The sequence below is a fragment of the Nematostella vectensis genome, chromosome 3 (assembly GCF_932526225.1).
Source record: "Nematostella vectensis chromosome 3, jaNemVect1.1, whole genome shotgun sequence".
Taxonomy (NCBI): domain Eukaryota; kingdom Metazoa; phylum Cnidaria; class Anthozoa; order Actiniaria; family Edwardsiidae; genus Nematostella; species Nematostella vectensis.
Genome location: NC_064036.1, coordinates 2459776 through 2484323, shown reverse-complemented (window position 1 = coordinate 2484323; position 24548 = coordinate 2459776). Strand labels below are relative to the sequence as shown.

Here is a 24548-nt window from a genome sequence, read left to right as displayed (position 1 = left end):
GTGGTGGGGATGGTTTCTTCCCAGGTTTGGGTACAGTAAAGCTTGTATCTTTCATGGTCTAAAAAAGACTGGCATCCATGCCTCAAAGTAAGCCTAATAGCCACCCCCCCTCCCCCCTACTAAATAGTCAGACAAAAGTGATACTTTGCCTCCTCCCCAACCCTCCTATCAGAGCTTAGTGTTTTGAGCTTTTCTTGATAGCCAAATAGTATTTTGTTAGTGTGATGTGTCTAACATGCAAGATCATATTATTGTGTTCGTAATAGCAACCATAAGTGTGTGCAATTCACCTTCTAATGATTCATGCAGTATCATATTTTTATACATGAAAATTTAAGAACACCCTTAAGAACATTTTCAGCCTTGAAATGCTCCAAAAATAGACGTTCTTATAGAAAAAAAGAGTGTATTCCCTTGTACAAGTATTTGTACTTCATCTAATCGAAGCACCGTTTTTCTACAATGCCCCTCTGCATCCCATGTTGTAAAGAAAACTTGTTTTTCCCCTCATAATATGCTACATGTAACAAATACCAAATGTGCGTCACAACCTTATAAACTCTCCCCTATGTCGAATTTTCCCGCGAAAAATTCATTTTGTCTGACGAGTCACGTGCCACCAGTCGACTCGAGCATGACGTCATCGCTCTTGTCGAATCTCTCTGCGGCTTCTCGCCGAAGAGTCAGCCATATTGGGAAGGAAGTTTTCCATCTTCAACAATCTGTAATACGAAAGAACCATCATCACACATATCCTCGTGTATCGAGTCTCAAGTTGTTGTTCTTTCGTTTGGTGTACACATTTTTAGGTTGTGACTACGTATAAAAACGCTAAGAAAGACAACGGAAGACCTTCGTAAGAAGCTTCCTCTCACTTCAGCGTCTGAGAACGCTTGAATCATCTTCCAATATGCAGAAGGGGAAAGGTTCTACTGCCTCCCCGCCTGCAGGAGTCATACAAGGAAGGCCCCAGCAACCGTATCCTTATCTTCAGTAAATTTTATTACCTGATAACTGCGGTAAACTAGTGTTGAATTCGTACTTCTCGTCTGGTGTACGTGGCCTACCGATAGCCATGAGTTGATCTCTAGATGCCGGTGTTTCTGTTCTTTTCTTAACTGATTTCCCCTTCAGATCTGCTAGAGGCCCTACCCCACCACAACAAAGTAAGTAATTCCTTTTTACGATTTTGATGGTGTTTCTGAACACCAATACGACTTGTTGCTCCGCGAAATGAAGGCTGGTCTGAGCCATCGTAAGGTGTAGCTGGCATTTCTGTTAATCACCGGTGTTCTTACTTGTTTTATTACTTTCAGGACCTGAGGAATACCCACAAAGGCAACCCCACGGCGGCTTCCAGCCACAGGTTAGCTACAAAAATTGATTACTCCGGGAAATGTGTATTTCCTTAGTGGTTTTGTTATCCTCCAACACCCCCTTCAACTTTGCGCGAATGGAAATTATACAATAAAAATTGCATAATGCCTAAACACATGCGATTTGCTATGGATGCCTTTATCTACTCAGTATTTACCATAGTAAACTGGTAACCAAGCCACAGTAGGACCCGGTGAAACGTATTCTTCGTTTTTTCATTCAGAGTTTTCACTTACTAAATCTCTGGTGAGCTGTTATTCAAGAATCTAGTTTCTTTTGTCGCGTTTTAATGCTACTTCCGTTGCTAGAGATCGCCATTTTGAAGTTTATTATTTAAATAAAGTTCAGACGTGTTAGTTATTTAGCGCAGCTTAGCGTTATGGACTCTTTTCGTGCTCACATCTTAAGGAAATTAGAGATTAGTCAAAGTTTTCCGTACGCTTCTATGAAAATGAGCCCTTCTGTCAGAATTTGTCGCCTCGATACCCGTTTTTTTTTTCTTTGATGTGACATAGGTTTAACATTGACCTCTTGATCGCTGAATGGAAATATATTTGTTTGTGAAATCTGTAAACATGTTGCAAATCGTATCACGCCAACGGAGTTAAAGATCATGTTTTCCTTGAATGTCAGCGGCTGGTGTTATATTTTTCTTGAGAAAGCATGATCAGGATTATTGTAAAATCTATGATAACCTTGCAGTCTAGTCAAGCTTCCTGTAAAAATACGTTTTGGTAATAAACTTTCTTACCTAAGAATGATAACTGAAATGACGTTGCTATTTTTCTAAGAATTGAATAACAATGTATATTCTTTGTCATTTTCACATGAATGTGATCCCTTTACCCAAGTCTTTTTTTTTCTTTTTTGACTACCATTTGTTTATCCTAATTCCATTGCCATTATAACCTTTGTTTGCCTTGGTTAGTATTTTTTATAACTTTTGTATTTATAAAGATAATGTGGTTGACATTGTGAACATGAATTGAACTTCTTTAGTCTCAATGGAACCATGTAAACTACACACCATCTTTTGTTTCTCAGTAAGATATGCTTTCAAATATACCAACCAGTGATGTTGGTGTTATCACTGTGTTTTTGGAAATATTTATTTTATATCAAAAGAAATTATCAGAAAGTATGAAGTGATATAATATAACCTTTAGTGTAACAAAAATATCACCAGATGGTTTATAATTGAGGTTTTCTATGGTGAATTTTATTATGGGTATAATGTAATTTTGAAGAGCTGGTGGTAGTGAAGGATTAGTTTATATGAAATATCAATCAGCATTATAATTATTTTTTGCCGAGGATGTCATTACATGTGTTTCCTTTGATTGTGATAGCGAAAAAGAGTTATTCATTTATGCTTCCTCCATGCTTCTATGCTTCCTTCCTTCCTCCATTTTCAGCCCTGATATACCTTAGTCACTTGTAATCCAACAAGGCTAGTATCTGTGTTTACACTATTTTATACTAATTATTGTTTCTTGTTGCATTCAGGGTGTTAGTGGTATGCCACAAGGTATGATGTACCAACCACAAGGGATGGTGCCCCCACAAGTTCCAGGACAGCAACCAAGGATGACAGCCCCTCAAGGCTACCCAGGAGCCTTTGTTGGTGGCAGACAACAACGCCCTATTCGTATACCACACCCACAGCAAGGGGGTCAACCTATGTACTCTTCGCCTCCAGCAGGGATGGGGCCTCAGTTAGTCCTAGGTTCCCAACCCTTTATTCCCGGAAATCAGCAGTCACCTTATGGTGTGTCTCCAGGGGTAAGGAGCTTTTTTAATTTTTTCTATATCCTCAAAAGATATACATTTAAAATGTTTTCTCTTTTTAAGGAATTGTTAAAACATCTGTAAAACGTCAAACATTGGTCCCATTCCCTAAATATATTCATTTTCAAAAGTTCATAATAGTCTTCTTTTTTTCAAATGAGATCAGTTTAACCTGAACTAAAGACTGTTTATTGATCATTCTGCATTGTTATTTTAGCAAGTTGATTACTCTCAGATGCAAGGTCCAATTCAGTTCCGTTCTGGTCAGCCTGGGTTTGTCACGCCTATGGCTTACCCTGGATTTGCCCATCCAGGACCCACTACTATGCAGCAGCAAATGCAATATCCACCCCCACCATCACTCTTTGTTGTCCGGCCAGCTCCCACCCAAATGACAGGTAGGAAGATTCCATAGCTTGCTTGTCTTTCAGCCAACCTGAAAAAGTGAAAACATGTCCATTGGAAAAGGTGCACTATCAGTTTGAGGTTTGAGTGCATGGAAGATAATGTTGGGTTTGACACCTTCACTTATTTTTAGTTATATTTATTATTAAAAGTCAGTGTCTTAAAAGTCTCGCATTGAAAATAGTTTAGGATTTCGCATGGAAAACTGTATTGCTCTTTTTTAAATTAAGAGTCACAAATTAGTTTCACATTTTTTATTTGAGATAAAGCTGCTGATTGTATGCAAAGTATCTAGTTAACACTATGTAATTTCAGGATTTGGGTAAACTTACAGCCTGTTCTGAAACCTAAAATTACTATTTTCAATACATTTGCCTCTGTTCAATGTGAGGTATCCAGACCACCATTTTGTATTTATCTGAAGGAACTTAGGTCATTTATTAATTGGTGTGGTTATTTTAAAAAAATATTCAAAACTGCTCAAGCCAAAATAATTTTATGGAGCTTCAAAGAAACAACTAACGAAAAGTCAGTTAATTCGGTATCCATAGAATCTGTAAAGCAGTTTTATGAAGCTTTGCATCCTGTTTTGGGCAAGACATCTATTTTTGTAGTTCCAAATAGTTAATTATATTTTCTGAACTTCTTTTCTATTCTTTCTAGGCAATCCCCAGTATCAGCAAGTTCGTATGGAGGTGCCAAAGCCACCGCAACAGCGGGAAAGAAAATTAATACAAATTAGGGATCCTAATCAGGACAATAAAGATATCACACAAGAAATAATGGCACGACATGGGGGTCAGTCAGCTGGCACTCCCTCTAGCACTGGTTCTCCCAGCACCACGCCTGATGCATCAGGACACTCCAGTAATTCTAACACCCCCCCTATCAACACAAACAACTCAGCCGAACAGAACTCAGTAAGTGCTCTATTTGCAGCAAAGGTTGCTGCCACGTTACACAATGATACACCACCTGCTGACAAACTGAAGACTAGTCCACAAGCTAGTAAATCTACATCTCCTAAAATATCATCCCCAGCGCAGGGAATCAAATTGATTTCAATTGAAAAGGCACAAAGGACACCTGATAACAGCAAAACCCCTGTTAAGATTGTCGAACCATCAAAAACAAAAGCTACTATACCAGCAAACACAGATGTCTCAGATGGGGCTAAGATCAGTATAGTAAAACCTGAAGCTTGTAAGCCTTCTCCTCCTACTGAGGTTAAGCCAGCTGCCACTAGCCAAGTTTCTAAACCTGCAGAGGTATCTAGCTTAGCTCAGCAAGCTCAGAAGCAGGTAACTAGTGTACAGAATGGTAGTACCAGCCCCACCCCTGATACAGAAGAGATCATCACTGCCGACACAAAACAAGAGACTGAAATGGCTCCACCACAAAACAAAATTTCAGAGCCTATTCCAGAGGATGCTGTTGAAAACAATAAGACTTCAACAGCACCCTTAGTAACTCCAACAGAAGTCGATGAGATGGTGAAACCGTCTGCTGTGGTTAAGGAGACCAAACCAAACAATGTTATTGAAGAGACTGTTGAGAGTGAAACTACTGTAAATGGATTAGAGTCTGATCCTGAGAGACTGAAGTCTTCACAAGGGACAACTGTTGATCAGTCAGGTATGTGTTACATAACATGTCTTGATGGCTGTGTCATATTCTCTTACACTGACATCGGGGACGTAGTGGTCACCATAGTTTCAATGATAAACCGCACCAACTGACAGCATCATTTTATGATACTTTACTCTAGCATCAGTGGTTAAGGCTATAAAAAGGACTAAAATAGTATCAATTGGAATAAGAACTACAACAAGACTTATTCAAAGAAAAACAGAAAGGCTGTACTACATCTGGTTTTGTATAGGCATGTGGAGTAGAGTAGAGATCTCAAAAAATATATATTTTTTCCTTTTATTATCTCCTTAGGACTAACGGACGAAATGTGACATGCTAAAAAGGCGACTCATATAAAACTAAGTTCCTTTGTGATCCCAGTGTGAAAATACAGTGCTATTGATATAATCGAATTCTCTAATAGAGAATAGGATGTGCCGAGTTCAATTAAAAACAATTAGTAAGTAATCAAAGCACAATCTGTCTAACTTGACAGCTTATGGCAACTAGGACACCTAATCTAAACAAGATAACACCTTTGTTCTTTTTATTTGAAAGATTTATAATTTTTTAAATAGCTTTAAAAAAAAAACAGTTTTAAAAGTCATTTTGAATTTAGATTGAAAATATAACGATGGCTTTCCCGTATCAGCTGATGATACGCACTTGGTATTTCCTAGACAGTAAGGGGGTTCTTTTCAACTCTCAAAGTTACTGTCTTTTTTGCCAAAGTTAGCTAATTTGTTAAAAAAATGAAACACAGTGATTCTTGTGTTTTTTTATATCCCTGCATAGTAGGAATTTTTGTCAAGTAAGGATTGAATCATTTCCATTTTCCTATTTTTCAACAGAAAATACCAGGGGGGGGGGATGTTTAGAACTATCTTTTAGAAATATGTGTTCTGGTTATCTGCTTTAATCTATTGCCAATATTATGCTAATCCTTCATCTTAATAAAAAAGTAGGACTTTTTTCTTTGTGATCCAATCTCATGAATATTATTTATTTGGCAGCCCATATTTAGCTTGAGTGGTCTATTGACTACAAGAGTGATGTTTTTGCCAGTGATTTGTAATGCTCCAATTAAAGTGTGACCTTTTGACCCCATGGGAGTGGGCTGAAATGACATCATGCATACTTGTGCATAGAATAACTGATGTGCCTCATGTCCCTACTGGATTGAGCAATTCTGACTTTATAAGTTTGCAGCTAGTTAACCACCACTTTCTTCTGCCTGTTCTTTCTAATTTTGCTCTCAGTCTAAATGCTTGGATTCTAGAAACAGTAAGTAGTGGACTAATTTAGCAAATTCCTTTGTTTCCTCTTGTGTTGTGCAACAGAATTGATTACCAGAGTAACCTCACAATATTCTTTGAGAGACTTGCTACCTTTATTTTCACTCCTTGTGTAGTTAGAGGGCTTCTATTTTGTTTTAAACCCCATTATTCCATTTATACCGCTTTATACACAAATTCTGGGATTTATAGGTTCTACAGTATAATACAGCTTTCTGTAAATGCTATGATTTGTAAGCTGTTTGGTTTGATGCTAATATGGTATGCTGTACTAATTGTCTGAGATTCAGAGTTTTACATTCATTCAAATTTCATATAGTGTACCCGTGTTTTCTGTGAAGCAGAATTTTGAGGTTATTTAGATAAGCTACCACTTCATGCATGACTACTTTTATATGTTTATAGTTGTTTATGGTTTTACCTCCACCATAATTCATCACACTTTATTTATAACTACTTTTACATGTTTATAGTTGTTTATGGTTTTACCTCCTTCACCATAATTCATCACACTTTATGTATGACTACTTTTACATGTTTATAGTTGTTCATGGTTTTACCTCCTTCACCATAATTCATTACATTTTATGTATAACTACTTTTACGTGTTTATAGCTGTTTATGGTTTTACTTCCTTCACCATACTCCCAAAGAAATTAGACTGTGTTTAAAACAATTTATTATGAATTTTATTTATTTATTAATTAATTAATTTATTTATTTTTTATTCATTCATTTACCTATTTATTTATTTATTTATTTATTTATTTATTATTCCTTATTTAATTGTTTATCCTTATTTTTATGATTCTGTATTTAATTATCCTTTTTTTTCTTAGTGAAAGATGTGCCAAAGAAAAAAAAGAAGGGGAAACAGCGGTTTCAAGAAATGGAAAAGAGGTCAGACAAGGCAGACCTTATGGATGCCTACACGGAAAGACCAGAAAAAGAGGTAAGCTGGTTTCCTTGTTTGCTTAATTGTTGATATGCTATCAAACAATCATTTTTACCTTTTTGTGCATTTTTACTTTCTTTTGCTTTCACACTTTATTATATCCACTTACATAAAAATGTTGTTTTAGAGTTAGCTTGTTTTGCTACACATTGATTTTTAACATGTTTTTTTTAGGTTTCCAAGGAGCCTCAAACAGAGCAAGAAGAAGAAGAAGTAGATGATACTGCAGAGGAGCATGTCCCATCTGAAGAGGAATCCTGGGAAGACAAAGATGGGAAAATAGGTTGGACTGGCCTTCTTATCAGATTACATACACACTGTCATCCACATTTATGTCATGGTTCATGTGAAAACATACCTTGAGCTCATTTAGTTTTAATTCATTGCACATTTATGTCATTGTTCAAGTGAAAACATACCTTGAGCTCATTTAGCTTTAATTCCTTGCACTTTTATGTCATGGTTCATGTGAAAACATACCTTGAGCTCATTTAGTTTTAATTCATTGCACATTTATGTCATGGTTCATGTGAAAACATACCTTGAGCTCGTTCAGCTTTAATTCATTGCACTTTTATGTCATGGTTCATGTGAAAACATACCTTGAGCTCATTTAGTTTAAATTCATTAGAGATTCATGTCATGGTTCATGAATTCATTAAAGATTTATGTCATGGTTCATGTGAAAACATACCTTGAGCTCATTTAGCTTTAATTCATTGCACTTTTATGTCATGGTTCATGTGAAAACATACCTTGAGCTCATTTAGTTTTAATTCATTGAACATTTATGTCATGGTTCATGTGAAAACATACCTTGAGCTCATTTAGCTTTAATTCACAAATTTGGGCTTTCAAATAAGCAAAAATGAAATTTCTGTTACATGAGTGCAAACGTATTGTTTAACAAAGAGATGCTTGCTGTTATGCCATTTTTAGCGCAAAAGGGCAAACTCATTAGGTTTTTTTTAGTGGAACTGTCATATTGAGTACATTTTACCCTTATGTTTCTTCACATTTGATGATGCTTTTTTTTCTGCAATTACTTTTAGGAATTGAATTCCCAGAATCAAAGGATGGGAAGCTGGTCTATGATCGCAACTTTCTGCTGCAGTTTCAATTTAACCCCATCTGTATTGAGAAGCCTGAAAACCTTCCTGACATCGAGGTTGTACTCAACACTATGCCTAAAGGACCACCCAAATCCTTTAACCCCAGGTAAGAAATTTCATATTCAGGGAATCCTCTCTTAAATGTGAAACCACCCTATGAAAGGGATGTCTATCCCTTTTCACTTTTCACTCCTTTTGAATTCAAAATAAAAATAGCTGTTAGTAACAGACCTTAAAGCATGGAGAGAATTTTCTCTGTATTGCTTTTATTTCTCTGGTTTCTGCTGTAAAAATAAAGCATATTTAGACATTTTTATAGTCCAATACGACGATATGAAAGCAAGAAACATTGGAGAACCTGTTTTGGGTGAAAATTTGGTCAAGATTGACATCTGATTTGAATTACGCTCTGATTTCTTTGGGCCATTCACAAATTGTCGTTCTCTCTGCCATATAATGTCAGACTGGTTGGCTGGTTGTTAACGGGTCATATGATTGATGAAACTGGGTTAATTGTACAATTGTGCACGGTATTTGTTCGAGATTGCTAGTCTCTATTCAAACATTCGTAATAATAAACGAGCGGCACATGTTACAGCGTCAGTAATACTCAAACCGAATAATTACTTGGAAATTTTTTTTACTGAATTGAAATGTTTTTAAAATAACTTGAGGAGCGCATCTATTTCCATACGCAAGTGGTAAAATTATCAAATTCATACTGGTTTGATTTGGTAAAAGAGAAATATCACGAAATAAAGAAGCCTCTATCCAAAAGGGTTCAGTAGGTAACTAGCCAATTCTCACCATGATAGAGGCAGTGTAGTCCTCAAATTAAAGGAAAATCTCTAAAACTGTGATGTCTGCTTTTTGAAGTCTGATGTCTTTATGCTCGATTATTTTGTTGTTGTATTTTTTTTTTCGATAAAACCTACTTCTCAAGTGCTGACAATATCCTCTATAGATCCATCATTTCAAGTATTCTAATCATCTCTGTTTACCTAGCCATGAAAGTAAGGAACTAAAGAAAATATATTGATCTTCGAGTGCTGTCAGGTTGCTAGAAATCCAATAGGGCTGCAGATGCTACAAGTCATTGCTCTACTGTTTGGTTGCTAGGAGATGCGCTAAAGTGCTCATTTGTTTGTTTAATTCTTTGTCACGCTACAGCTGAATTTTCTAAAGCTTTACCCGCCAGGGAAGGAAGCTAGAGAGGTTTTTCTCGCTTGGGAAAGCTGGGCGGCAGCTGGAGAGCAATATAGGGAAATATGACAGTTTTTCCGCTGGGTGTTTCAGGGCGGTATAGAAGCAAATGGGTCAAAGGTCATTTTGTGTGAATAAAAAAAAAGTTTCATATCTGAAAATGTGGTAACTTTGTTTGCAAGATAGGTTTGTCCCCAAGATGTTTTTTTTTTGTCAATTGGTTATAAAATTAAACCAACTAACTATAGAAAATATAGCAATAAATCTGGTGATCATCTCTTCTCTCATTGTCAATCACTGTACATTGTTTTAGAATGGGTGGTGGTGGTGGAGGAGGAGGAGGAGTCGATTTTATGCCAAGCTACATGCGACCAACCAGAGGAACAGTGAGTGCACTTCAATGCAGAGAGAGGCATTTTGTTTTTTTGTGTTCCCCATTTTATTTTGTAGTTCAGAGCTGATAATTTATCTCTACTTATAGCCTCAACCCAACCCTTCAAGAAATAAAGGAAGAATGCAACCCAAGAAAATTATTCGCACAATCCAGCCTACTGTTGAGGTAGGTATACAGCTTTATTGCCTATTTGAAAGTATTTGTTTTGGTTAACAAATGTTCTGCCATTGCAGCTTGAGCGTAGTGAGAATAGATGGATTCGTCCAGCTGAGAAGGCAAAAGAATTGCCAGAAGAAGAGAGTAAAACGGAGGTAGGTTCTAGTTTTATTTCATTTCTATTATTCAAATGGTTTTTCTTTCAAAGAAAGATTGAACACAAGAGTTAAGTATTTCAATTTTTCTAAATTAAATTATTGTTTTGTCTTTGATGTTTAGGAAGTCATGCGTAAATTCAGAGGCATCCTCAACAAGCTTACCCCACAGAAATTCAAAAAACTCACAGAGCAAGTGATGGAGCTTGAAATTGATACTTCTGAAAAGCTGGAGGGCATTATTGATATTATTTTTGAAAAGGTAGATAGTTATTGTGTTCCTCTAGCAGTAGTAGTAACAAATTGAAGGTGTTAAACTATATATAAGATATAGCAAACAAAACACATACATTTCAATGGACCTGAAAGTGCCCTCACTTTATTATGAAAATTATTACATCAAGATAGTTTTCAATATATTTTATGGTTGGTGGGACTAGAAATCGATGTACCATGATCGTCACCAGGCCACCCTCAAAAAGTATTAGCGATGTTAGACATTAGTAGTGACTAATGTGATGCATCACTGCGATAATGCTGGTCTTGTATCATTTGTTAATGCTAAGCCTTGCATGTTATATAACTTTTCTCTTCTGTTGTGTCAAAAAATAAGACAACTGAAGATTTGAGACTTTGTAAAATAGTGACTAGCCGAGATCACCACTGTGACAACTCTGCTCTTATATCTGTTGTATCTTTCATGTTAACAGGCTATTAGTGAGCCAGGATTCAGTGTCGCCTATGCTAACCTATGTCGTTGTTTGTTACCGGTAAGTTCAAGCTGCAATAATAAATATACTTCATGTACTGTACACAGTTGGGGTTTGGGAAGGGGGCATACCCATTTCTAATTGCTTTCATGTAATATCCATGCCTCAATAGCCTTCAGCCAGTTATCCAATGTCATTCAGGTTCCAGCTTTAATTCTGGTTTATACCTTACTATGCATAATTTCCGTGCATACACAAATTTGCAATTTTGTAATTTCAAAAAATTCCCGAACTTAAAGACTCCTTTAATATCACGAAATTTAATGGATATAGAAAAATAAATCACAAGATTGAAGGTTCTTTTGAGATCTCCTAGTAAGGACATTTAATGAAACTATTGATAATGGCTTGAGGAACATGAACACTTTTCCATCACTGTAAGACTGACCGTTAAGGGACAGCTTTTTTTTTTTTTTTTTTTCAGTTTATTGGTCCTGTTATAGTCGTTGGATAACATCATCTTTTTTGTAAAACAAGAAAAAAAGTAACTTGAACCTTGTATTCTCAAAATTGTATCCCCTGCAAACAATTTTTCTCTGGCGAAATTTAAAACGTGCGAAAATAAAGAAGAACAAGGTATAAACTTCAAAAGTTTTCAGTTTCGCTCATCACTGCATACAGTACAAGTATTAAATAAAACAATTGATTTTATTTTTCCCCTCTTTTTAGATCAAAGTGTCTGCTGGAAACAAAGAATTGGTTTTCCGAACCATCCTGCTCAACAAATGCCAGAAGGAGTTTGAAAAAGAAAAAACCGATGAGAACAGAATCCATGAAAAGATTGATCAACTTGTCAATGAAGGCCTTTCGGTAAGATGATTTTAAATAGCAACCACTTCTAATTCAGTGGTTAGCATTTTTATTTATACACTTATCCAGTTCATGTGTAGTGGAACCCACTTGTATAGAACTAGAATAGAACTACACTTGAACCTCTACATAGACATTGCTTCTGACTTGAGTGGCTAAACTTTGGCTTATGCTATTAAATCTAAACCAATTTAAATCACTGAAGCTCAATACATTCTATGGTTAAAACGTGAACAAGGGCTAATTCTTGGAACTTCAGGTAATACTGGAGGTTAATTTTGTCACTGGAAATCCCTAAAAGTATATCCATATCAAAGATCGTACTAAGACATTTGTCCTTTCAAGAAATAACACCATTATGTTATCCTTAAAAAAAGGGAATAAAAAATAACTTTTTCGCATGAATTCATGAAATGTTAGCTTCAAAACATTGAGCTAGCACAACAGGGATTGGGAGTAACACCTAGTTCACACTTCGTTATGTCCAGCAAACTTCAAATTACTTTAAGTTCATATGCAAAGTGTATATAAAGTGTAGCACTAAAACCAAACAAGGATTTTTGCTTTTATGGGTTTGTTGGAAGCCTTTCACAGAAATTTCAACTTCACCACTCTCTGAAATAAACAAAAGAAACCTGTATCTTCCTGTTAGTGAAGGTCGCTTTTCAGTTTGCGCAGTTAAAAGCCAAATCGTAATCCAGCTCACGGCTGCAATCCTATGTTTTGTTGCCTTGATCTGTCTGTTTGTTCTTGATGTACAATAAAGAGGTCTTATAACATTCGATACGTGTCTCGTGCAGCAAATTTAGCAATCCAGCCATTCGCACCTCAAGTAATTTTCCCGCCAAAAAAGAATGCTGTATTTCAAACATATAAGACTTTCAGGCCTATATAGAGCTGGAAATAAGGCTTATTATTGCTGTTTCAGTTTCAAGGGCTCACAAACATGGTGACACAACAGACTACAAATGAAGACGCAATTCCTAAAAGATTTCAGCGAAAGATCTCAGAAGCATCACAACACATTAATTTGTAGCAAAGTTTGCTTTGAGCTATTTTGCTAGCATTTCTGCACGATTTTTTTAGACATTTAAGAATACTGCATATTCAAATTCTCAGCGGAATGCCCCATTGTTGAACAAATTCTCTTCGAATGTGGGTTAGTTTTCGACATTTTCCAATCAACATTCTTATTTTCCTCTGCAAAAGACACAAATGAGTATTTTGTTGCACCTTTTTTCAGCAAGGTTTTTTTATTAATAAATGTAGAAGGTCCTTGGCAATTTTTATATTGATAGCTTGAATAGTCTCAGAGAAATTTGTCAAGTTCGTGTGGCTCGCAGATTTTGAGGGCATCAGATTTTAAAGTTTCCCACTAATTGCCTCGAAAATATTTTTCCTATAAACCTTAATTACTTCTTTAATATATCCTGAAGTTTCATGGGAATAGATCACGGATTGAACTTGGTAAACAATTTCTGGAAATTAACCTCCCGTAGTAGTACCATCAACCAACTTAAGTGCCCTATTTCAGAGATGTATTCAACTTAAACCCTTTTTTTTTTTGTTTCCCATTTTCTCTGTCTTAACAGCTTCTCTCTATTGCTAAACTTTGAATAATACTTTGGCTAGAATCAATATTTAGAGGACAAAACAATGTTCAAGCTGTACACAAAGTCTTCAAGGGATACTAAAAACGGTGTCAGTTATCATGGAGTTTAAAAAAGCTCTATAACTTGATTTCTGTGACAGGAGGAAGACTACAAGATAAAGAAAGCTGAACTAGAAGAAGAGGAGATGTTTGGAAAAAGGAGAACACTTGGAAACATTAGATTCATTGGTGAACTGTTCAAACTTAAGGTTTGTAAACTGTTAGAATTTTAAATGAGGTAGATTTGAAGTCTTGTTGTAAAGTCCTTAAACTTATGTTTCTAATTTTTAAGGAAATATATTTTAATGATTGAGCGAATTAATTAGTCTTTTGAGCCACCTACAGCCAAAAAAGTGTACAAATATAGTTTTATTTGATATAGTTTTAGGGTATAGCTTTGGATATAAAATAATTAAAACTAAATCAATACTGTTTACACTATACGAAAATGCCTATAGTATTGACACGGATAGTGATACAGAAAAACAATGCATTTTGGGAATGAAAAATTGATTTTCACAGCTTCCATTAATGGTATTTCATTGGAAATACCTCACGTTTTCTGACATGTTTACATTTATAAATACACCAAAACTATTGCTGCAGATTTAAAAATGTCCTAGCACAAGAATTTCTGCAAATTTAAAAATGTCCTAGCACAAGAATTTCTGCAAATTTAAAAATGTCCTAGTACAAGAATTTCGATGCCCATTGATGGTGGTTGTTTTTTCCTGTTACCTGCAGATCTTAACAGAGAACATCATGCACACATGTGTAATGAAGCTGATCAAGAGCATGGATGAGGAGTCTCTGGAGTGCTTTTGTAAACTCCTCTCCACCATTGGCAAGGACTTGGATCACGAAGTAGCCAAGGTACAGCTCTTCGTCTTATTGTGATATACATTATACAATGTTAGCTTTATAATTCTGAAAGAATATTACCTTTTCTTATATTTTAGCAATCAAATGTACTAAATTTAAGAAATTTTTTAAGGATATATTTTTAGGGTTTTTAAGGAAAATTTATGTACATGAAGCATTCAGGCCTGCAGTCAAAGGAGTTTCGGGGGTTAGGGAGAACCACCCACTTGACAATAGATCCCCTCATAAGAAACAAAATCAAGTACCACTGTAAGCAATGGCAGAACACTTAGAAGAAAAAAGAGTGGGATCTCCCTTCTGTAATAATTCTCCCTACTGGACTGGTACCAGAAAGTTTTTGTCTAAGAGGTTTTATATCTAACTTTTATCCTTTTTACAGCCACGCATGGACCAGTACTTTAGTCAAATGGACAAGATCATTGCCTCCAAAAAGACATCCTCTCGTGTGCGCTTCATGCTTCAAGATTTGAGAGACCTGCGTCTCAGCAACTGGGTGCCCCGTAGAGATGACAACAATCCAAAAACCATTGATCAAATTCACAAGGAGGCTGCAGACGAAGAGAAAAAGACACAGTTGCTTTTACAGCAGCAGCCGAAAATGCCAAAAAATAAGGGTATGTGCAGTACACAGTATAGATGAAATTGGCCGAAGTTCACAGAATTACGGCCTTTTGTTCTCAATCCGAAAGTTTGGGTGTTTTTGCTGAAGTTCAGTTACGGTATTTTGGCTGTTTAATCCAGCCGAAATTCCAGCATCGGAGTTGCGTCGAAGTTTTAGGGCTGTTGTTTGAAGTGTGCTCTTAATTTGTACACCGTACTTCATGTTAGACATGTTCGAACAACATAAACAATATGCTTCCAGGCAGGCTATTTCAAATTAACACAAGAAAGGCGATGCTAGCATTAGACAAATTTGAACGCGGTAAATGTGAAATGTTTAAGCGTGAAAACTTTATTATTCTTAGTTTCATTATCAAAGTTTCATAATACGCGTGATCATCAAACAACACAACCAAGAAAATCGTAGTTGGAGATGTATCCTTTCAAGCCGATAAAACTTTCATAGTCTGTTGTACATATTAGTCCATCCGAAATTTCAGTGAAGGAAATTACAGCGAAATTCTAGCTAGAATTGTTTGGGCTTGGACGAAGATGCTCCAATATGGTCTAGCTCTTGGCTGGAGTTTCGAATACAATGCTCTTATGTGCGTTGCTTTGACTGAGCCCCAGAGCTGAGGGTTAGAGACAAGTAATCCTTCTTTGAAGGCCGACGGATGTGCTGTGAACTTCTGCCAATCTCTTTGGCATTACTTTCCATCAGTACTGTATATACCTATTGCAATTAAAGATGCACCTGTGAATCAGGGTATCGCAACCCGCAATGGTTCATTGGTAACGTATACATGGCTGAATCCTGGTCTCTGAACTCCATGTGAACATTTAGATATACATAAGCAAGAATGCTGAAGCTTTCTAAACCTGTGTTTTTTTTATGACCATGAAGCACTGCAGGTTTAAACACAAAGATTCTCCGAGTGAAACCTTATTTGAAATAGGTGTATGAATGTCAATTTATAACCTATTAAGAAGTTATTACAAAAGAGAATAAATAAATAACTGTGGTGTTTTGTTTTCTTCCAGGACGTGATAGTCCAAGGACTGTTGTACCACAAGCTGATGAAACCTGGACAACTGTTTCTAGCAGAGGTCCGCGCAATGTTAGTGTGGATCCTAAGAAGTTCCAAAATGTTCAAAAGGTTAGTGTTTTACAAAAAAGTCTTGGGTGCAGCAATTAAAATGTGCTATTGTATCATGATAGGTAGCATTTATAACACATTAGCTACAGTGATGACTAAAACTATTGCAACATTTCACTGCGGTAACCTCGGTAAAAAACTGCTGTAACCGCGGTCACACCTCTGCGGTCGGATGCTCTAACCTCAGCAAAAAAGTGTGGTAATCAGCAGCGGTTTTCAACCGCGGTACAAAACCCCGGTTTTACCGCGGTTAAGATGTACACCAACGCAACTGAAAAGCACACACGATCCCCGTAACATTTCATTATAATTGATATTCACTTAGTTTTACTTATGGAAAACATAGTTTAAATTAGAACAACGTTCTAATTGACATGCAAGTCTCAAAGGTTCTCTAAGAACGTTTCTACAAGTTCTTTCTGGAAGGATAAATTGTTTGTTGATCTGAATGAAGAGAAATAATCAGACAACTAGCTCAGCGAGCAAGTTGAGTATTTCAGTTTCTGTAAATAAACAGGATATTTTTTGTATCGGTTAATTAGCGGATAACGTGGGAGTAGAAGCTCAGTAGCTTTGCATTTTTTAATGAGTTATACAACAAGATTTATGCGTGAAGTTTTGATCGCTTTTAGTTTAGCATACTGTATGACTTTAAACTTCCTTCTCGTGGGAATTAAAATTTCAAGCAAGCGGTGACGAATATTCTCGAAAAGGAAGTTCGATCTCCAAAAATTTCAGGAAGCTGTAAGTTGGAAAAAAATCATTTATGTTGTTATTTTTTTGGAAGGAATTTCTTTGAAATTTTAGAAATATTAGGAATGTTATTTTGGGAAGGCAGTCTTCAGTAAAAGGAATATTTGATCTCTAAATATATGCTAAATTCTTGAATGTGTGAAAAGTCGGATTACTTATCTTCACTAGAATCCATTTGTTCTTGTAAAGATAAGAAATAAAGTTCGGAAGGATTGTTAGATTGCTAAAACTAATCGCTAAATAAGTGAATGTGTGAAAAGTCCAATACTTTTCTTCGTGGGGATTCGTTTCTGGATGTCACATGTAAGATTGTAAATAAAGTTCGAAAAGATTATTTTTGTGAAGGAATGTTCAAAAAATGCCAAAAATAACCGCTTAACACGTAAATGTGTGAAATGCTTAACAAAACTACCTTGAGGATTCTATTTCTACCTTCTATTTTTCTCTGTATGTAAAGACTAAACATACTTTGGAAATACTGTCGTGAAGAAACTTTCGATCGCTAAATGTTTGCTTGACACGTGAATGTGTGAAAAGTCAGACAACTTGCCTGCTTGGGAATCTGTAAGTAAAGTTTGGGAAGAGTGTATTCGCGAAGGAATGCTTGAATGCTAAAAAGCGAAGGTTTGCATATCAACAACAATCAAATACCGTGGAATGCATGTTAGGATAACAAAAATATTTTCTCTAAACACGCAAATGTGAGAAAGGTCAGACAAGTTGTCTTAACGGGGATCCATTTGTTGTTGTAAAGATTAGGAATAAAGTTCGGAAAGACCATTTTCTAGGAATGTTCGAATGCCCAAAATAATTCCTAAACACGCGAATGTGTGAAAAGTCCGACAACATGCCTTTGCGAGTATCAATTTGTTGTTGTAAAGATTATAAACAAAGTTTGGAAAGACTATTTTCTGGAAGGAATATTCGAATGCCAAAAACGCCATCGCCAAACACGTTATTAGTTATATGCTTGTAGACGAAGTTCGAGGAGCGTGATTGTGTAAAAGAACACAGGGCTTGGTTAGTTGTGCATTAATTTTGAAAAGCAAAGCGAAGGCTTGCAAATTAAAGTTATCAACTCAAACAACACCTATTGTTAAGCGTAAATGTGAGACATTTATTAGGACATTTATTAGGAAGACAATGATCTGCACAATGCTGAGGCCTTCAAATCAGTTCAGAGTCCGAGATATGAAAAAGGAACTGTTTTTAAACACACAGTGAAACAAATTCTGATCGGCATTTAAAGAAATGGTTAATCTTAAATGATTTCTTAAATTTGACTCTTACTTGAAAGTCATAATGCTTTTTTTAGTTTTGTCATACACAAATACTAGGATATACTAGAAACGTTTTATTGCGAACTATTTCTATTTCTGAAGTCTTTCTAGCTTGAGTCACAAATCAGAAACATCTAATTACACATTTCAGCTGTTATCTGTGGTTGTGATGGAAGTTCAAATCATTCAGTTAGTAAAGTTTGCTTCTTATGTACATTCAGCTCTTACACGGTACTTAACTGCGGATTTCGGCCGCGGTTTTATGAATATAACGTAACCGCGGTCAACACGGCCGGCCGCGGTTTGCGGAAAAATCTTGGTTTTGCTGAGGAAAATGTTACAATAGTTTTAGGCATCGTTGTATAATGTAGCTTTCGACTTATTCCCTTTGGAACTCCCCTTCAAAATTCTAATATGACTTATTTATTTTAGATTTGTTTTCATGGCTGTTTAAACATGTAATGACTGGTCAACATGGTATCCTGTTGTACACCTTCCTTATAAAAAAAAAACCCTCAAAAATGGGCAAAACATTTTAAAGCACCAGTTACAAAAAGTGCCACCCCAGAGAAGCAGCATTGTACTTGAAATACATTGTACGAGGAACAATTGACTAAACTTTTCATTTTGCTCTAGCGTAATGTTGATTCAGAGAACATATCACTTGGGCCTGGTGGGCGTGGCTATGGGGCGTGGGCACGTGGAAGCAGCGGTGGCACTGGACCTGTAGCAGCAACACAGGCAGCCCAACCTGAAGAACCACGAGGAAACAGGTAACAATTCTGTCTCTAACCTCCAATAAGAAGTGAATAGGTTGTTTTGTTGGCTGTTTGCACGTGTTTGTGCAATATCTCCATAGCTGTTTTTGATTTAAAATTTCTTATCTGGTCAAACTTGCCAGATTCTCTGCCCTTGGTGGTGAGGCAAGAAGAGGCCCTGGAGCAGCAAGGTGAGTGCCAACCCCCCCCCCCCCCCCCCCCCCTCTCTTCTCTAGGGAGGTAGTCATATCCTTGCTAAAGGTTGGCTCTGCAATTTTTGGGACATTTCTCTGTTTCCAAAGCATAATCATAAATTCCAGATCCCATATGAACTAAAAAAAATCAACCATTTTTTTTTTCTTGTAGGCCAAGTTCTGGTGCTGGACGCCAGGAACCACGTAGCCCAGGACCTCCAGGACGCTGGCCGCCTGCATCTGAGAGAGAGAAGGCTCTCGAAGCTGCCCGCAATCTTGGGCAACCCAAGGTATTATTTAAAGAGTCAGACACAAGTTATATGGGGAGCCGCAGTGACTTGCTAACTGTTCTGGGTCTGCTGTCCATGTACCTTCCCCAAAAAATGAAAATGTTAGTTGAAAGATGAATAATTATTACTGGCTTGATAAAGAATGTGAATTGCCTTATTTCAGTCCAAACCAGAAAGGAAAGATGCCCCATCCCCCGAACCAGAGCCTGAGGAAGAAGAGACTAGTGCCCCAGCTCCAGAACCACCAGCTGCCAAAGAGTTTTCAGAACGTGAAGTGGAACAGAAGGTCAATAGTATAATTGACGAGTACCACAACATTTCAGACCTCAAGGTAGGAGTCAGACTTCACCCCTTTCCCAAATAAAACCACCGGTTTTCTTCTCTATTTCAAATAATGATCTTTTTTCATTCAGATTTGCCTTCTCATATTTTTTAAATGTGTTTTCCAGGAAGCAATGGAGTGCATCCAGGAAATGAAGTCTCCAAGTATGCACCATAAGGTGGTTTTCTATGCTATTAATCACTCCATGGAAAAACATCAAAATGAGCGGCTCAAGACTGGCAGACTATTAAGGGCTTTGGTCAAATCCAATATTATTTCAAAGGAACAATTCATGGAAGGGTAAGGGCCACAAACAGAAAACATTACAACATTGCAGAAAAACATGCTACTGTGAGTTGATATTTAAAAAAAAAAAACATTATTTCTTACAATTACCTTTGGATCCTTACATTCCAGTCTGGTTTTTCCATTCAAAGCACTAATACTTTGAGGGGGGAAATGCACAACTCCAAGATTTTAGCTTTGTAAACTATTACCCGGTTTCAACTACACATTACTACATCACTAACAACTGTTTTTTTTTTTCAGTCTCGATGAAATGCTAGAATTCACAGAAGATTATGAAATTGACATACCACATGTTTACAACTATCTTGGCCATATGGTTGGACCTGCCTGCTGTGATGGAGTCCTGCCTCTCACTGATATCAGCCAATCAGCTTGCAAGTTATTCTCAAAAAAGAATAACTGTGCACGCTTGATTGCTGAGCTGCTTCTCACCGCAAAGTCTGAATCTGTAAGTGTGTTTCCTCTTGTGTTGCACGTTTTCCTGTTAATGTGTAAGTGGAACTTGCCTAAATGGAGGCAGGCTGGGACCTTTTTGTTTTTGTTCATTTTTGTTTTTGTTCATTTTAAAGAAAAACCCTTATATGTGAGATTATTTAATGAGTATTAAGAAGAATGCAAAATCTATTTTATATCTTCAATTTTTTCCAGAGTTCGGCAGATGTCGCTGAGCTGTGGGCCCAATCAGGAATCAATTTTAGCAGTTTCTTTGAATCTGAGGATGCTGCTCAACAATTTATTAAGAAAATGGTATGGTCAAACTCCATCAATTTGATAAAATGTATGGTGCATGGGCTCTCCTCGCCCCTTCCATGCTAGCAAAAAGCATTTCTGGCTTGCTCTTAGAAAATAGCAGGGGAGCTAACCTTCATTGGAAAATATATAAATAATAAGACAAAAGTAGTTTACAATATAAAGTGAAAACATAAAGTTCAAAACATTTATAACCGAATTTCTTCTGGTATGATCAACGAGAATTCAAATCAATAGCACGTTGTCAACCATTCCACCATGACCAATCAATTCCCTTGCTGTGTGCAGTGGAATTATGACGGGAAACATGAAAGCCATTGATTGGTTTAGACAATTGATTGACTGCGTGCTATTCCCAAACGAGATAAGGATTTTCAATTTGCAGAAGAATTTGGCTATCAGATAATTCTAGAGATCAGTAAATGTCTTCAGTGGACTTGGGACGGCAAAGCCCAAAATACTCTCCTGCATTGTTCCCCTGCACATTACATGCTGTGTCTCTTTTTAAATCTAAATGGTTTGATTTTCAATCCGATGTTTTATTAATTTCTGCGATGATATTTTCATTGTTGTAGTATTCTTTTTGTGCAAACCAAATTTACCATGGAAGTCTTTTATGTTTCTATGCTGACCTTCATCCATAATTGTTCTTTTTACTCCTTGCAGAAATTAGAATCACTATTAACTAGTCCACCCATTGCACCTAGCAGTAGCCATCATTCAGCAAATGTGCAAGAGGAACTTAGAGAATTAATGCTAAAGAAGAAAGCTAGTAACCAAGAGGTCTTCAATTGGATCGATGTAAGTGGTAAAAACTTGATTTTTTTTAAACCTACTATAAACACTCTTTACTGAACGTTTAGTTTACCAGTTTCATGGTTGAAGTCATCTTTGTAATTCGTTTTTAAATAATTGCATGTAAAGCATGAAAAAGGTCCAAAATGAATAATTTCTTTGTATGTATTTATTCCCCTAACAAATTGGGAAGTAACCTGAAAACTCTTGTGATTTGCTCAGAACTGTTACTGAGTTTGTTTCTTTCTACAGGGTAATGTTCAGAACACAAAAGATCCACAGTTTATCCGAGCCATCGTCACAGTAGTTTGCGAAAGCTGCAAGACAGGTTGGTAAAAAAAACTTCCATATAAAAAGGGGGCATCTTTGCTGTCTATTTTTCATTCTTTGTATCCCTCTCCCCCTAAGCCCCACACATGGAAAAAAAATAGTGAACATTAAAAGTAAAAGAAAAAAAATCGCTAGGCGATAATGATACACAGTATTTGATGTAAGTCAAGAGCCGCCCATTGATTCATGTTTAGAACACACATAGGCTCAACTTAAATTTTTATTGGGTCTTTGGAAAGTGATAAGAGTTATATTGGCTTTGTTATCTTGGCTTTTTGTCTTTTTTGTGCAATTTTGTGTGTGTATTTTGTTGTGCTTTTGTATTTTGGAGTGGACAAATGTTTTAAGATCCTAGCTTGCAGTGGTGTAAGTTTTTTCTTTCAGCTGACACGTCCAAATAAAAAAAACTGTCTTCCCTCCCTGTTTTCCTGCTCACACTCTTGTTTACTGCCTTGCAGATGATGGTGATTCCTTTAAATGTGACAAAGTTAAGCTAGCCAATAGAAAGAATCTTTTGCAGAAATATATAGACAGTGACAGCAATTTGGAATTGCAAGCGCTGTACGCTTTACAATCATTAACAGAGAAATTAGACCATCCGTCAGGTATGTTTATTGACTTCCTAACTGCTATATTGTAAAAGCATCATACAATCCGCATTGCTGGTACTAGCCTACCTGTAGGCTTTAATAGTTTTTCCGACACGAAAACCCCGAAAACACGGAGTTCGCATACCCTGGCCGCCATCTTGGATAATGCACTCCTCAGGGCCGGGTTATGCGAACTCCGTGTTTTCAGGGTTTTCGTGCTGGAAAAACTATTAAAGCCTACAGGTAGGCTATGCTGGTACCCCTGCCTTCTCTGACAAAAACAACAAACGAACAAGGGAAATGTTTTCTAACTAGCTCGCAGCACCAGCCAACATGGTGTACATAGCGTATAATGTCTCTGGTGTCACAGGGCTTTAGTTGTCGAGGTTAAAAAGAACAGTTATCTGCACCCCTATCCCTACCTTTTCTGAAAAAAAGCAAACGAACAAGTGAAATGTTTGCTAACTTCGCAGCTCCAGCCAACTTGTTGTGTTTAACGTATAATGGCTGCGTTTGCACGGGGGGCTTTAGTTGTCGAAGTTAAAAATAACTCTCGTTATCTGCAACATGGTTGCCCCCTCTATAAAATTGGCATGGAAAATTTATATAAATAAAACACCCCCTCCGCCTCGATGTACAAATTGCCACTATTTCTTGTTGTTTTGTTGTGGTTTTAGTTTGCTTACCAAACAAGTGTGGCTCCACATGGCTATCTGTCTAATTACGCAATATTCTATTTTAGGCTTTTTGCACTCGTATTTCGAGGATTTCTTATTACGCCATATTCTATTTTAGGCTTTTTGCGCTCGTATTTCGAGGATTTCTAATTACGCCATATTCTATTTTAGGCTTTTTGCGCTCGTATTTCGAGGATTTCTATGACGAGGATATCGTACAAGAGGAAGCATTCTACGCATGGGAGAAGAGCACTGACCCTGCCGAGCAGACGGGCAAGGGCACAGCTCAAGCCTCGACACAGCGATTCTTTGAATGGCTACGCAGCGCAGAAGAGGAACCAGCCAAAGATGCCTGAACTGCATGTGTCAGAAATGTGTGATATGATGGACACAGTGCTTTGATGTACTCCATATCATACACTTGGGCTCCAGGTCGAGGCTGGAATAGCCGACTGATGGGGCCCACCCGCGCTGATCTATGCTGGATTTTGTCGTGTTATTGTCAAAAGGAGAATTTCACATGGTGATTGTGAAGCAAAATCTCATAGATTATGTGCTGTAGACCATCCACAAGATGCGTTGAGCCCCACAGCTTCTGTTGTATCTTCAACGGGGAGCAGCAATTGAACTATTACGATAGTAGTATCTATGCTACATAATACGGAAGCTGTCAATGACAGTGGGGTTACTACAAAGGCATCTGTGATGCGCTAGTATTCCATGTGAGCATCTGTCTCAAAATGCAAAATGAATATAGTAGATGACGTCATATTGCGTCACTGCAGTCCTCTGTCGATAGAGGACTGGTAAAGACTGGTGCTAGACTGAGGGGTTAATTGTCCCCAGTATTGGTCTTATATTTCGTAGATCTGCTATTATTAACAGCGTGCACATTGATCCAGTACGAGCAGGTCGATGAAGATGACGATCCTGATGTGGCTGAATTGACCGCTGTTTACAGAGCAGTGCATCCAGAGAATAAAATTGTAAAGTGGAAGATTCCTATTTTGTGTCCAAAAAAGAGGATTATAAATAAATTAAATGTTGAATGGTGTAAATATGCTTTGGTTCGGATTGCTTTTTAAATTCCATGACGGCCTATTTGTGAGTGAATAATATCCTGATAAAAGATCACTTAACCTTAATGGACCTTTACGG

The 24548-nt window shown here is 37.0% G+C and overlaps 1 protein-coding gene across 2 annotated transcripts; it reads left to right on the top strand.

Annotated features, from left to right (window-relative positions):
• The first annotated feature begins 649 nt into the window (after positions 1–649).
• On the top strand, positions 650–24448 carry LOC5504368 (eukaryotic translation initiation factor 4 gamma 1-like). 2 transcript variants are annotated; one of them, XM_048725723.1, is made up of 30 exons: positions 650–978; positions 1135–1166; positions 1317–1366; positions 2884–3159; positions 3383–3559; positions 4230–5205; positions 7337–7449; positions 7627–7735; positions 8505–8670; positions 10081–10153; positions 10249–10326; positions 10395–10472; positions 10597–10734; positions 11183–11242; positions 11912–12052; positions 13805–13912; positions 14448–14576; positions 14965–15199; positions 16227–16342; positions 19012–19148; positions 19277–19324; positions 19500–19617; positions 19781–19948; positions 20067–20239; positions 20489–20696; positions 20897–20995; positions 21665–21799; positions 22046–22121; positions 22582–22728; positions 23562–24448. In XM_048725723.1, exons 1-30 carry the CDS (start codon positions 911–913, stop codon positions 23744–23746), a joined length of 4617 nt encoding a protein of 1538 aa, XP_048581680.1. In that variant the 5' UTR covers positions 650–910; the 3' UTR covers positions 23747–24448. The 2 variants fall into 2 exon arrangements, with proteins under 2 accessions (XP_048581680.1, XP_048581681.1); XM_048725724.1 differs by having other exon boundaries at positions 3383–3563; positions 4234–5205.
• The last annotated feature ends 100 nt before the right edge of the window (positions 24449–24548 follow it).